Source organism: Oculina patagonica, unplaced genomic scaffold, assembly GCF_052425735.1.
Source record: "Oculina patagonica isolate OP01 unplaced genomic scaffold, crgOcupat unplaced178, whole genome shotgun sequence".
In the NCBI taxonomy this organism is placed as follows: domain Eukaryota; kingdom Metazoa; phylum Cnidaria; class Anthozoa; order Scleractinia; family Oculinidae; genus Oculina; species Oculina patagonica.
The window spans coordinates 1-13,400 of record NW_027557824.1 but is presented as its reverse complement, the minus strand read 5'-3'; the positions used below and the strand labels follow the sequence as shown (position 1 = coordinate 13,400).

General features: G+C 37.1%; 1 protein-coding gene and 1 long non-coding RNA gene across 2 annotated transcripts; one reads left to right on the top strand and one right to left on the bottom strand.

The window, feature by feature from the left end:
• Positions 1-1,842: 1,842 nt before the first annotated feature.
• LOC144640074 (uncharacterized) lies at positions 1,843-2,706 on the top strand. The gene is made up of 2 exons (XR_013568277.1): positions 1,843-2,231; positions 2,394-2,706. It is a non-coding gene; the product is annotated as an uncharacterized LOC144640074 (long non-coding RNA).
• Positions 2,707-3,812: 1,106 nt separating this feature from the next.
• On the bottom strand, positions 3,813-12,911 carry LOC144640073 (uncharacterized; the record flags this gene model as incomplete). Its single annotated transcript, XM_078499296.1, has 12 exons — positions 3,813-4,007; positions 4,501-4,642; positions 5,723-5,773; positions 6,735-6,937; positions 7,488-7,697; positions 8,119-8,175; positions 8,671-8,805; positions 9,861-9,965; positions 10,628-10,828; positions 11,084-11,217; positions 11,981-12,096; positions 12,828-12,911. Coding segments are annotated over 12 exons (1,633 nt in total), but the record flags the coding sequence as incomplete, so codon positions are not given.
• Positions 12,912-13,400: the final 489 nt, after the last annotated feature.

Sequence of the window (13,400 nt, the reverse complement as noted above, 5' to 3'; positions counted from 1 at the left end):
AAAGGCTTGAGTGTATCCTCTTTATTATAGCGTTATCAGTTTGTTTTCATTGTTATTGCTTTGGGCGAAGTTGAACGTAATTTCTTTCAGATAAAGGAGTGGCGCTTGGGGAGAGTTTTAGCTGTGCCCCCCCCCCCCCCCCCTCCTTGCGGATTCCCCGCGGTCCGTATTGCGGGCGCATTTTCAAAATGGCGTCGATCGATTAGTGTTTTGATTTTGCAATTTCGAGTTCTATAGGATAGTTTTGTCAATGTTCTTTCTTCTTGGCGCGATCACGAGTCCCGAAACAAAGAGTATTCGATATCCTTGATTTGTATTCCCGATACTGGAGAAGAATATGGAATGAGGAGAAACGGTGGAAGCTTTTCGCACAAACATTTCTAACAGAGACTTATTAATCAGTGATGACCTGAGGTCCCTTCAGGTAAGCGTTTCTCATTGTACTATAATTTCATTTTGAAGACTGGCTTAAGCTTATGTCTTCGGCGTTCATGTGAAGATTTATAAAAGTGCTAAAGATAGAATCGTACTAAAACTTAGATTTTGAGGCGATAGTGTCATAGTAATGTCACTCAGTTCGTCGAGGCATGTAATTCCTATTTATATTTGTCATCTGAATGTTAAGCTACTTCAATTTAATAAGAATCGCATCCTTTAATTATTTATACGTGAGGAAATGTTTGTCAAAATATTGACCATGTGGTCATTTCCGGCCGCAAAGAAATAAATGAGACCATTTCTGAAGTTTAAATTTGTATCTTTCCATGATGTGCATTGTATTGCCAGACATAGATTGACGTTTCTTTTGCATTTTGTTGTAATTTGTGGGATTTTCTTGCTTTTTATTTCCTTTTGTTTCAGATTATGATAATGAATATGAGACAATAGAAAATAAAAATCAAACTGGTTTGAAAAATTTTAAACCAGGGATAAAATTAAACCACAACATAATCAAATGAAGACTGACATTTTTTTTTGCAAAGTTATGATTAATAAAAGGAAGGGTGCCAAGAAAATTGATTTCTTCCTGGCCTGACCCAGGTAGACTGTGAAACCATTATATGCTTGCCCAAAGTCCCATATTTCTCTGGAAAGATCAACATCACAAAATAAAAATCCATAAATGTCATTTGGCTATCTAGCAAGTGGAAAACATTATTGAATCCACTAGCCCAAAATGAAAGCAGTCAGTTTTTTTTTTCACACACTGAAAAAAGCCATTTAATAATTATACAGTCTGCATGCTGGAAAAATAGCAATTTCATCAAAATAAACAGTTTTTGTTTGTTTTGTTTCTATTTTCAGGTGACTTGAAGAGTGCAATGACATTCCTCTTACTGACTTAGTCAAAATGAACTCAAAAATACACATTGTGTTAATGTAATAAAATTGTCACATGATTGATTCCCACATGTTGCCAGTTTAAACCTGAATATACTTTAGTGACATTATTTTATAGCTATTTATGTAATATGAACATCCCAGAACCCAATAAAGCTACATGTGAATACTGACACTTTATTACATGTAAGTTTTGAAACCATTCTGGGTTCATGACAAAACTATTTTGTTTTGGCATGATTGTAGATTACCCAGGCACTTTTTTTGCATAACTGAAATGACTGCCACCACAGTCTGCAGTCACCATACAAATATCAAAATTGCATGCTGAACTGATTTTAATGTCACCGCAGTCCACAGTCCGACACCAAAAGTTTGGTGTTTAGATTGCCTGCCACTGCATAGTCACGCATTTCTTGTCTGTCACTGTGGTCCGCAGTCCCATAGTGAACATATGGGACAGAATGTTTTGTGTTTAGAGAGGCCTACTTATTCATTTCGGTGAGCCTAATATGCACTTTGGTTAGCCTGTTCACGGTAAGCTATCTATATTTGTAAGGGCAACACTATATATTGTTAACATGAAGAATTCTGGGTACACTACGGACTGCGATTAGGTTGCTTGCGGTTAGCCTTTATATTGTGTTCAGGATATCTACTGTTCTGAAATCCACTACGGGACTGCGGACCGAGGTGGCAGGCGATTATAACATTTACTAGCATTTCTTAGAATCGACTACGGGACTATGGGCCCCGGTGGCAGGGGATTAGCAGACTTTGTATAATTTTCAAGTAAAACACTATGGGACTGTGGACCGCGGTGGCAGGCAATTATAACAATTTAATTCAATTTTGATCAATGGACTTTATGACTGCGGACTGCGTTATGAGTGAAATATAACTTAACAAAAACATTTCACTGCGGACTGTGGACCACGGGAGCAGATGAATAATGACGGGGTATTCTTCAATTGCTCCTTAGTTTTAATAAAAAATAATGAAATTACAGAGAATTTACAAAATTATTATCGCAGACCATAAATTTACTCTAGCGCACTGAGGCTAAAGTGTCTTCAATAGTGTAAAGGTCGGGACAACTTATGCGACTTGACAGGTCGCGGAGACAAGTCGCTCCATGTGTACTGCTTACAACTAAGTCGTTGCAACAAGGTGTTTGTTTGGTGCACAAACAGCGAATTTGGAAGAGTGGGAATGCAAACTAGTTTTCCATATTCAATATGGCGAAAATACATGACGCGCTCTCAAACCAGTTTGAATTCGTGCAACACGTCGCAGGGACAAAATTCTGTTGCAGCGACATAGTTTGTCGCATGTCACACTAGGCGACTGTCGCCGCGACGTGTCGCCTAGTGTGTCCAGACCTTAATGGCAGTTTAATTATAATGTGTGGTTCCAAAAATATCCATACCTACCCCAAGGATGGACCCTTCCGACCCCCTGGAATTTTTAGTTTAGCTTCATACTTTATTTTAAAAATCTGGGCTATTGTGCCCTCCCTCCCCTTCGGAATTTCCATTGATCATCCTTGGGGTGAGTATCGAATTTTCTGGAAGCGTACAATGTAAGCATTTACTTATATAAGTAAGCTGCAGATTTATACAGACTAATCTATTTTTTTAACCTTTTCACATTTTCCGGTTTTCTATGGAATATATAATTATATATTGTTTTTACCGGTTTCACTTGTAATAATAATAATAATAATAATAATAATAATAATAATAATAATAATAATAATAATAAAACTTTATTTAAACTCGAATTTAGAGTAGCTTGACAGCTAATATTTCCGAGAACGAAAAATAGATAACAAAAAATAAAAATAAAAATTACTATTTACATATTTAAAATTGACTCATATTAACTAATTATAAAAATTGTTATTCACATGCTTCATGAATTGGCTTTGCAGATGTGCCTTTATCAGGTCATTGAAGGAGGTCTGTGGTGCACAAGGATAAAGCAATTAAAAATATTTGGTTTATTGCCAGGGATGGTTGAAAATGGGTTAAAAAGTTGACGCTGATTAAAAAGATATGTTTGGATCTTTCAGTTATTGCTGCATTTTTTATTTTCTTCTTCAGCCAATAAGTAACTTAAAGAAATGTATATTACTTACAGCGGCCCTGGTGCTTTATGAATAAAATTAAAAATAAACAATAAATGTGGTAATGAACGTTCTAAGAAAAGGGTTTATTCTACATATTTTTTTACATTAGAATTTTTACTCATAGAACTTCAGGGGCATCGTTAGTAATTTACATTTTTTAAGCTGAAGAAGGTTGCAGTAAACGAAACTTCATAACATAATTTTTTAATCTTATCTTTTTTAATCTATATTTTGCAAAGTAATGTAAGAGCATTGATTTTTTTTAATGCACCCAAAAAATTATTATTATTATTATTATTATTATTATTATTAGTATTGTGTCAACTTTTACTCCCATTTTTTAACAACTGTACCTCTGGTGTTCCTTGTTGAGGTTATCCTCGAGCCTTTTCAGTTTGCCTTCTGTTGCATCCATTCTGTCACTGAAGTACTCTTCATGTGGATGGTCAAAGTATTTCTCATTTACCAGGTTCCTTCCTTCCTCCAATACATCATATGTCTGCGACTCGACCGACTCCAGCTCAAACAGTATCTCCTAATGAACATAAAAGCAAAGATTGATTCACTTTGATGAAGGTATGAGCCAAATATTAAAAAAACCCTGAAAAATTTGGATTGAGAACGTATTTATCGTTAACGTCTATCTTTATACCTACTTTCGCCAAAAGCGTTTTGGAAATATTTCTGAATAGCAAGAGTTTAAAGATGGTAATGGTGATGATTGCTGTTGTGGGTATAATTGTCAGCTGTCATTTAAATAGTGGCCGATGTGTTGGTACTTTTGGTGTCAATGAAAAAAAAATATTTCTTTCAACGCGATACACGCCTATGGGGTCGTAGTTACCTGAGATTGAATAATTGAGAAGTGAATTTTTTTAGTTAAACTAAACTGAAATAAAACAAGGGAACAAACAAACAAACAAACGAGCAAACAAGCAAAAGATCAGCAATAAACATTAATATCAAAATCAACATCATCATCAACATTGACAACAACAACAACAACAATAACAAAGGGTTAGGTTAACCTTGTGTTGATCCAAAGCATTCTTAGTAGTCTTCAAGTCCATGGAATCTTTGTCTGAGTGCTTTGAACTGTATTCCAGATCAAACAGTCTCTGATCCACTCCATCTAACTTCCTCTTTAGATGATCCACGAAACTTGTAGAGCTATAGAAATTGCACAAACATTATAACCATGCTTTATAAGATCCAGTTGTAAACTTGTTCAAATCTTCGGAATGTCGACCTTCCTGTGATCTTGCCAGCCATGCGATTAGCCTTGTTACACAAGGTTACATTGCAGTTGGTTGGTGCATTTCAAAACATTACATTATAAAAGTGAATTGGATTATTTGCAATTCTGTGGAAGTGAAAATTCGTTAGTGGTTACGTGATGTCCATAGCAAGAAATCTTGACCTGGTGCGAGTCTTCGCGGCCTATCATATAGATATCTTGGACGATGATCTCTGTACCCCACTAAACGACGAACAACTGAAAATCTATTTCCAGAAATGAATGCAGACGAAATTCAATCACCAAGGGTTCGGTAGACTGTGCCGAATATAGGAAACGCGAAACAGATTAAAACTTGAGTAGTGCCTTCAATATCCAAGCTAGAGTACTGGAACTAGCTTATAAAGCAATGATAATAGTTTCGCCCTACTCGTCTAATTCTAGAAACATATTTCAAGTTTCTCTTGTTTTAAAAGGTGCACCCAAAAGCACAGGGATATGTCGGAAAAAATTATATCGACAAAGGAAATTTATAAATCAAAAGCACAGCATGTTTTCGGACAAATTTAATGTGTTATAGTAGTTTTGTTTTATATATCTTGTTTAATTTTGCCCGACTCACCTTAATTGCACGTTTTCCAGCTTTCGTTTTCATAATAGTTACCGTTTAAGTGATGATACCTACAGTTAGTTTCGGTTATTTACCGTAAAGATTCGATTCGTCGCTCGGGGCGCTAAATTAATTATTCCTTCTCTACTGTGTGGTGGCACTTACTACTTTCTCGTTTCTATACTTGGTCCGGATCGAGATTTCCAGATATGGAGTTTCGATTAACGAGTAAGTAAAAATCAACTCATAAGATTACAGATGGGAAAGGACGATCTTGGTTATGGACAAAAATCAGTTTTCACGTTAGTCGTTAACGCTGAATTAGTGCATTAACCTTTTCACAGCCAGTGCATGCCTTTGTGCTTGTGATCTGTATGAAAACTGAGCAAAAGCCTTTCCTTACCCGATATTTTCTCTTTCTCCTTCCAAATTGATCTCAATTTGTGTCAAGTATCTAGAAAGCATAATGTAAGCTGGACAGGATGAAATAACATTGGAAATAGCCCTCATCTTTCGACAAAACAATTTTCCATCGTCATGCTCGTTTTGAATTTTTATTTAAAAAATTGACCGGAGAAGTGACAAAACTAAACTAGTTTTATTGCGATACTCTCACGTGCCAATTTGTGTTTTATTCGTTACTTGTTCCATTTCTACATAATTGTTCTGAAAATTCAATCCTCAGTATGCGGTTAATGGTTGTTGTAAGTTGTATGTTGTATGTACCGCGTTAGAGCAGTTTTCAATTGAGTGTCCTAAAACCAAAACCAAAGTAATTACTCTGGCCAATCACAAAGGACACAGACAATCCAGGGAACCAATCAAAACTCGAAGCAAATACATGAAGCTGGCACGAAGCGCGGGAAAACGTGCGCGAGCGAGTCACGTTTGGTTTTGGTTTTAGCTCTGATTGGCTGAGAAAGTGGCGCGAGATTTTTAAGCCAATTACTAAGCGTAGTAATGCAAAACAAAAGCAAACGCAATTTACTTTCGACACTCAAGTGAAAACCGCTCTATTGCATTTACAGTTACTTTAATATTTGTACATTGTTCAATAAGTTGAATGGAGATAGAAGAAGTGAAAGCCTTGAAAGCACACTGAGGTTGGAAAGAAAAATAACAAGGTGGGTAAACACAAGAATAATATGAGCCCACTGCGAAGTTTGTTTAGGGAATGAACTGCAAGTCAGTAATGGAAGTATATATGTGCAGCACTTGAGTTCTTAGGAAACTGAAAGAGTTCCTGATACTAATAATCCCGGCGATCATAATTTAACGTGCGCACTCTCAAGTGCTTGACATATTTTTTTTGGACTTCAGCATTGCGCTCATTGGATAAGTCATGTTGCATGCTGCATACATCTCACATTCTAGGCAGTATAGGGTCACGCCTGTAGCTTAATATTGTGGTTTACCTGGGAGAAGTTGAATCATCCTTGCTATATTGGAAGTATTGAGCCGGGCTTACATCTGAAGCTGGTCCGTCGTTCTCTTCAGAGCTAATGGAACGCCAAGATGGCGACCCGGGAGGTTTTGTTCTCTTCGGTGTGCTTCCACCTGAGATACGCTCAGTGGACACCAACAATACATCCCTGCTGCCAGTTGATATTTTGGCAACCTGGAAAAGAGATGTTTGCGATGAAATAACACGCTACATACCTGAAGCTACACAGAGTTCACACACACACAAAATAAAATTTGGACCAGAATTATTGCTAATCTTGTAGCTGAGGATTTCTTTATGTTACAAAAGGGTCCAAGAAAATTTGTTTTGTTATATCGAGGGCTCGAAAACCTCGATGTTCGTCATGTCGAGGTAAAGTTAATCGAGTTAATCAGCTTTTCTCCAGATACTGTTAACGATTTTGAAAATAACACATGAATATGGACATATGTATTTGATCTTGTTCTCTTGCTACAGTATTAAGGGAATTGATCCTTGTTGGTCTGATTCGCATTCATCGTTTGTCGCGTGTTGGCATTTATGTTTGGGCTTCTGGATTGTGTTCGTTATAACGAGGATTTCGTATATCAAGGTCCTGTTTAATACATTTTACTGTAGCTTTGGCAGGCTGAAGAATATCGTTCGTTATACCGAGGAATTCGTTATATGGAGGTTCGTTAAATCTAAGTTCCACTGTACCAGAGTCTTAATTATCTACACATACAGGCGTTTTAGCTTTGTTGAGTTCCTCGTCCTTGCTTTTCTTTTCCGGTGTGACTGTTTCATCCTTAGTACGACTAACAGGTTTCTTGCCCGCTTCTTGTTCTTTACTAACGTTTTCCTTTCCACCGCCACCATCCACCGTCATGTATTTTCTTTTTTCCTTCTTAACTTCAGTTACCGTTGCTCCATCTGTCTCTAGAGCTTGAAGTGCCTGTAGTTAAAAATGGTTGCATTACATAGATACAATCAATGGATGTATTTTATCAACTACAACAGACAAAAGTCGACTTTTGGCTGTTCAGATTATTCATATCCTTAAGTCATTGACCATTCTTTAGACGTTTAATTTCAATTTTTGACCGTGACTTTAAATCTTGACTTGTACGCATGTATTACAAAGTGTACTGCAGAATCCTACCTTATAACATGCCTTGACAGAAAATGATACCAAAACCGAAGAACAATTTCGTTGGTTTAAAACTACAACGAATAGGGATTTTTTATTTATTTATCGCACCTTGTTCTATTAGAACCAAATAAGTTTTTCAATTCATGAAATCAAATGTGCCACAGATCCTTTATCATCCAATTTCTCTTAAACTACGCAATAATTAAAAAACCGTATGTAGTACCTTTTTATCTTTTTCAGTTTTCCCTTTTGTGGCCCCGAGTGCATCCTTAGAGGAAACCTGTTAGAAAAAGTAAAGTTAGGTCGAGGTTTAAGGGTAGAGAGTACACGATATCTTGCATGGGTACAATAAACCTAGCTCCTGTGCTTACTTGAAAACTGTACGACAGAAAACTAAAGTACTACTCCCTCTGCTAGGTGGGTTGCTAGTCTTGAAATAATTTATGGCTATCACTAGAATTTACTTCAGTTTCATAAAATTTGACAAAAACGAGACGTATTTATGGGAGTGAGAATGAAAGAAGAAATCATGAAGTGATTGAAGATATTTATTAAAGGAGCTACGTAACAGACACATATGAGATTTTTTTTCAAGTTTGTTGTTCGCAATCTGTCTTAACCTTTCTCAGTCGTAACAATTGTTGTTTATTTTAGGGTAATGATCACTTCAGTCTTTAGTGATTTTCAACCTCACTTTCTCCCAATATAAAGAAATATTGTACATTCGAAAAATGACTTAAATATCGTTACAGAGCTCCTTTAAACAAACATATACCGTGTTGGTGGTCTGAGTGGACGTGACATGACCATCTGTTGTGGTGATACTTCGTTGTATTGTGGTTACACTGTACGCGTAATTCGCTGACGTTTGAGGAGATGATGTGAACCTTAAAGGTTCCTCTTTAAGCTCCTACAATAGTGAAATGAGGTGGTAAAGAGATGGAAAACTGTAAAATGCATGCAGTGATATAATCATTGATTGTTGTAGCATGTCCACTCAAAATGTGAATACACATGAAAATGATGCCATCGTAGCTTAGAGGCCCGTTTTCATCTTGTATGCACCTCGAACCGAGGACCAAAAATCCTTCCCTGCACACAGATCTAGACAATGGCTTGAACTCGTATCTAAGTATTTATGTTATTCCCTTAATTTATCTCGATTGCACGAGGCCATGTACTCGGATCGGGAGTTGATTACTGGACCAATCAGAATACACGTCCTCTATTGAAAAACGGATTTTTTTTTTCAAATTGTAAACACTTCCAAACTTTATTTTATGCAAAATATATCAATTTGAAGTTGAACAACAAAAAATGGGCAACAAAAAATGCGGCCGGGATGAAAGCGGCTTTTGAGGTACGTGAGTGAAGTCTGTTCACAAGCCATGTGACCGGCACAGTCCTAACACGACCCAAGTAACTTGGACTTCTCCCTGATAGGAAGCTTGTTCATTGCAGGCTACCCCCAGTGTTTAGTGTTTGCTCTAACAATTCGCCGGTATAGCTAGTTACACACCTTCAGTTGGTGTATAGAGGAATTGCGAGAATACAAATAAAATGAACACGACACATGGGCAGTGACCAGGCTCGAATCACCGGCCGCTAGCTTGATCTGGATTTCCAAGCAATTGATGGTGTGGTGGTAAATGATATTTCCGTGAACCGTGATTTTACGATTATGTGGCTGGCGTGAAACGTGTTTAAAATGTTTTTCTTTCGGCGTGAAATGTAATTGAAAAGCCGTGAGTCATGAAATGACCGTGTTATTTTTCGATCTGAAACATACAACGAAAAGTGCATAGAATAAAAAAGGTGCAAAATAAATATAACGAAGTGGTAGTAGCAGCAGCAGCAGCCATGAACAACAGCAGCAGCAGCAGCAGCAGCAGCAGCAGCAGCAGCAGCAGCAGCAGCAGCAGCAGCAGAAGAAGAATCAATTTAATGATTCATGATGTTGAGTACCTTGGTATCCGAATCCTTGAAGGTTGGACTTGAAGCTGTGGATGAACTTCTGGACGAACTAGAGGCAGTAGGTTTTCGAAACGGGGACACGACAATAGCTTTTCGCTGAAAATATTAAAAAGAAGGAATAATTTGGAAACAGCTATGGTTGGTTGCTGAGTATATTTTCCGCGACTTCATCACAAATATTTTGTAATGCCGAAGCCATTCGTTATTGGATTTAAAGAGTAAGCATGGCTTTTTTAATTTTTTTTTGAAAACTCAGTTACGAGACAGTTAGAGGCTCGTGTTGAATAAGTTCTTCGCGAAGTTTAGCATACCGGCAGTACTTGGCATGAACGCACTGAACATACAGATTTCAAATGAAAGAGGGCACGTTTGCTCTCGCTGCATGAACATGCTATTTGAATGAAATGATCAAGATTATTTCAGTTATTATCTCAAAACAGTATCCGAGACTTAAAGCATGCAATTCCGACTTTTATATTTTGACGCGAATGTTCCAAATTGCAAGCGTTTTAGTCGGAAGGACAAGAAAAAAACACATTAGAAATGTACAAGACAAAACCAAGATAATTTACTTTTTAATTTTTCTTTAACGTTTTAACCCCTTCTTTGCACATACATTTCGACATTTATCATTGTCATCCCAATAATAATAAAAAACAAAACAAAACAACAACAACAACAACAACAACAACAACAAAACTATTGTCATCCCTGAAAACAATTTGCGATAGACTTGAAATGTTTTTTTGTTGACCAACCTCTGATATTTGAATCTCTGAAGGGAAGCCGTACACATGAAGAACTCGTTCTTGACCCGCCGCCTCGTTGCCCGTGTTGCTGTCAAAGAAGACTCCATCATTCTTTTCTTCGTGTGTTGTGGTTGTCTTTTTTACGTCATACGTGGCGCCACCTGATCGTGAGCTCTCGTATCGGGTGGAAGAAGTCTCGACTTTATATTCCTAGCAATGGGAGTCCAAAAGGAAAGAATGACTACTTTTTCATCCATAAACTATATGGATATAAGCAGCATAAAAAATATTTGTAAAACTCGTTTCGTACCGATACAGACTGAAATCAACGTAAATGGCTATTGCGTGATACAAAGTATAGTGACCTCTAATGAAAATATATAATAATAAAAGAGATCTTTGAGTTAAATAATTATTGTTAACCAACGAAATTGTGTAAATAGTAGTTGTTTTTTAGTTACTTACCCTTCTTGTAACCTCGGCAAGTGCTGCGTCTTTCTTCACAATTTCAACGGAGCCTGTCCCTTTCTCCACGAATTGATACAAATACGACAAGAACAGCGTTATCATATTTTTATCGGGCGTGTCCGAACCAATATCTTGAAAGCAAACATGACGTTATTAGTTCATGTGATATTACTTCGATTCCGAAACATGAGGCGACTATTGCTGGGTTGGATGCCACCTTTTGTTTGTCAGATTTTACGTGAATGGCATGCTACCATTCGAGCAAACAATAGAACAAACAACAGGAACAATGACCCTAACCCCCAAAGCAGTAGCAACCTGCTACACTAGAGGACAAGCTGAATTACAAGCTCACAGGAGCTGCTACACAGCAATTGCCACCCTAGGAAAGGTAAGGTAAGGTAAGGTAAGGTAAGGTAAGGTAAGGTAAGGTAAGGTAAGGTAAGGTAAGGTAAGGTAAGGTAAGGTAAGGTAAGGTAAGGTAAGGTAAGGTGAGGTGAGGTGAGGTGAGGTGAGGTGAGGTGAGGTGAGGTGAGGTGAGGTGAGGTGAGGTGAGGTGAGGTGAGGTGAGGTGAGGTGAGGTGAGGTGAGGTGAGGTGAGGTGAGGTGAGGTGAAGTGAGGTGAGGTGAGGTGAGGTGAGGTGAGGTGAGGGTAAGGTAATTTATTTCACGTCAAATATACGGGGAGATAGAGATACATGATAAAAGTGTTTCACAATTTAGGTAATAAAAATAAATGAACAAATATCTGCCATAAGTGACAGATTATTTCTTAAAGGTCTTCGATATTGAACAAAGCAATTTTCAACCTTATTTTAAAGACTCTCAAAAGTGGTTGGCCTCGACAAAACAAAGTTTCTTTCTCTCAAAGTATGATGTCACTCGTATACTTACCTTTGGTTTCGAAAAGAGAGGGCACACCGTATGTTGTGGTCGCCAGGTTAAACGCATGCGTAAGACGTTTTTCGCTCTCACCCGCACTAATTGCATCAAAATCGAACAGAGAGGGACTAGAAATTGAGAAAGATAACACATTATAAGCACGTTAAATATTTTAAAATAAGAAATTCACTTCTAGGTGGGATATCTCGTAGACGGTCGCAAGACTTATGTGAAAGATTTTTTCTGTCTCATCTACACTATAATCAACGGTTTACTGAAAAACTTCAGTAGAAATATTAAAACTAAAGTTGTCCGACGTTTCGATGTAGCTAACATCACTATCAAGGTAAAATGTTTTATCGTGGTGTGAACATAAATTAGTTTGTGGAAAATAATAGACATTTGCTCCATCCGCGCGAAACTATTTACATTACCATGCAGCAAATGTCTATTATTTTCCACAAACTAATTTATATTCACACCGCGATACAACATTTTAACTTGATAATGATGTTAGCTGCATCGAAACGTCGGACAACTTTAGTTTTAATATGATCTACACTAGCATATATATTTACAAAGCCCAAATAATTAATCCCTCCTCAATCCCAGGTACTGAAAACGTGAAAAATGAAGACAACTTGGTTGTCCTATTAGAATTACAGATTCTGGCAGTTGTTAACCATTTCTTATTGCCGCAAAAGTGACTCAAAAAGTGTTTTGATAGGTTATCTTATGGAGCCAAATTAACCAAAACCCAGGATAAGTTTGCGCTAAAGATGGCAACGCTTGGTACTAACATCACACAGCTAAATTTAAAATACATAAATTGATTTAACGGTCTACCGAAGTGACTTACTTGAAGGAGTGAAGCAGAGCATTGAATGCCAACCCATCGATCCAGCTGCTAGCTAAGTCTATGACATGGACTTTTTCTCTGTATCTAGTGGAGATAAAAAGAACAGTACGTACAAACATAGTTAGTAGAGGGGACTGGTTAGGAAAACCGGCAAACTTCAAAGAGGCAACGCTTTGTTGCGTTTTTCGCGTGGTCACGTGATAAGATAAGATAAGATAAGATAAAATTTTATTGAACACTCCTAAAGAGGTTTTTCAGTGAACAATACATGAAGTTGAATAAAATGTAAAATTTAAAATGCGTACCCTAGTTATATATTATAAAAAATAAAAAGAAATAGAAAGAAAAATGCAAGAAATAAGAAAAAAAATTAATTTAAAAATGCAAGAAATAAGAAAAAAAATTAATTTAAAAATTCGGTGATCCTGAACGTGCACACAGATATCAACAAAACAAGATGGCGGTGAGAGATGCGAGCGGATAGAGAAACAAATCGTTAGATATTTGGTCAAATTTACAGTTTAAGAAGTTCAGATTTGAATGATTTCAAAGTTTAATGTGTCAAGATAGTTA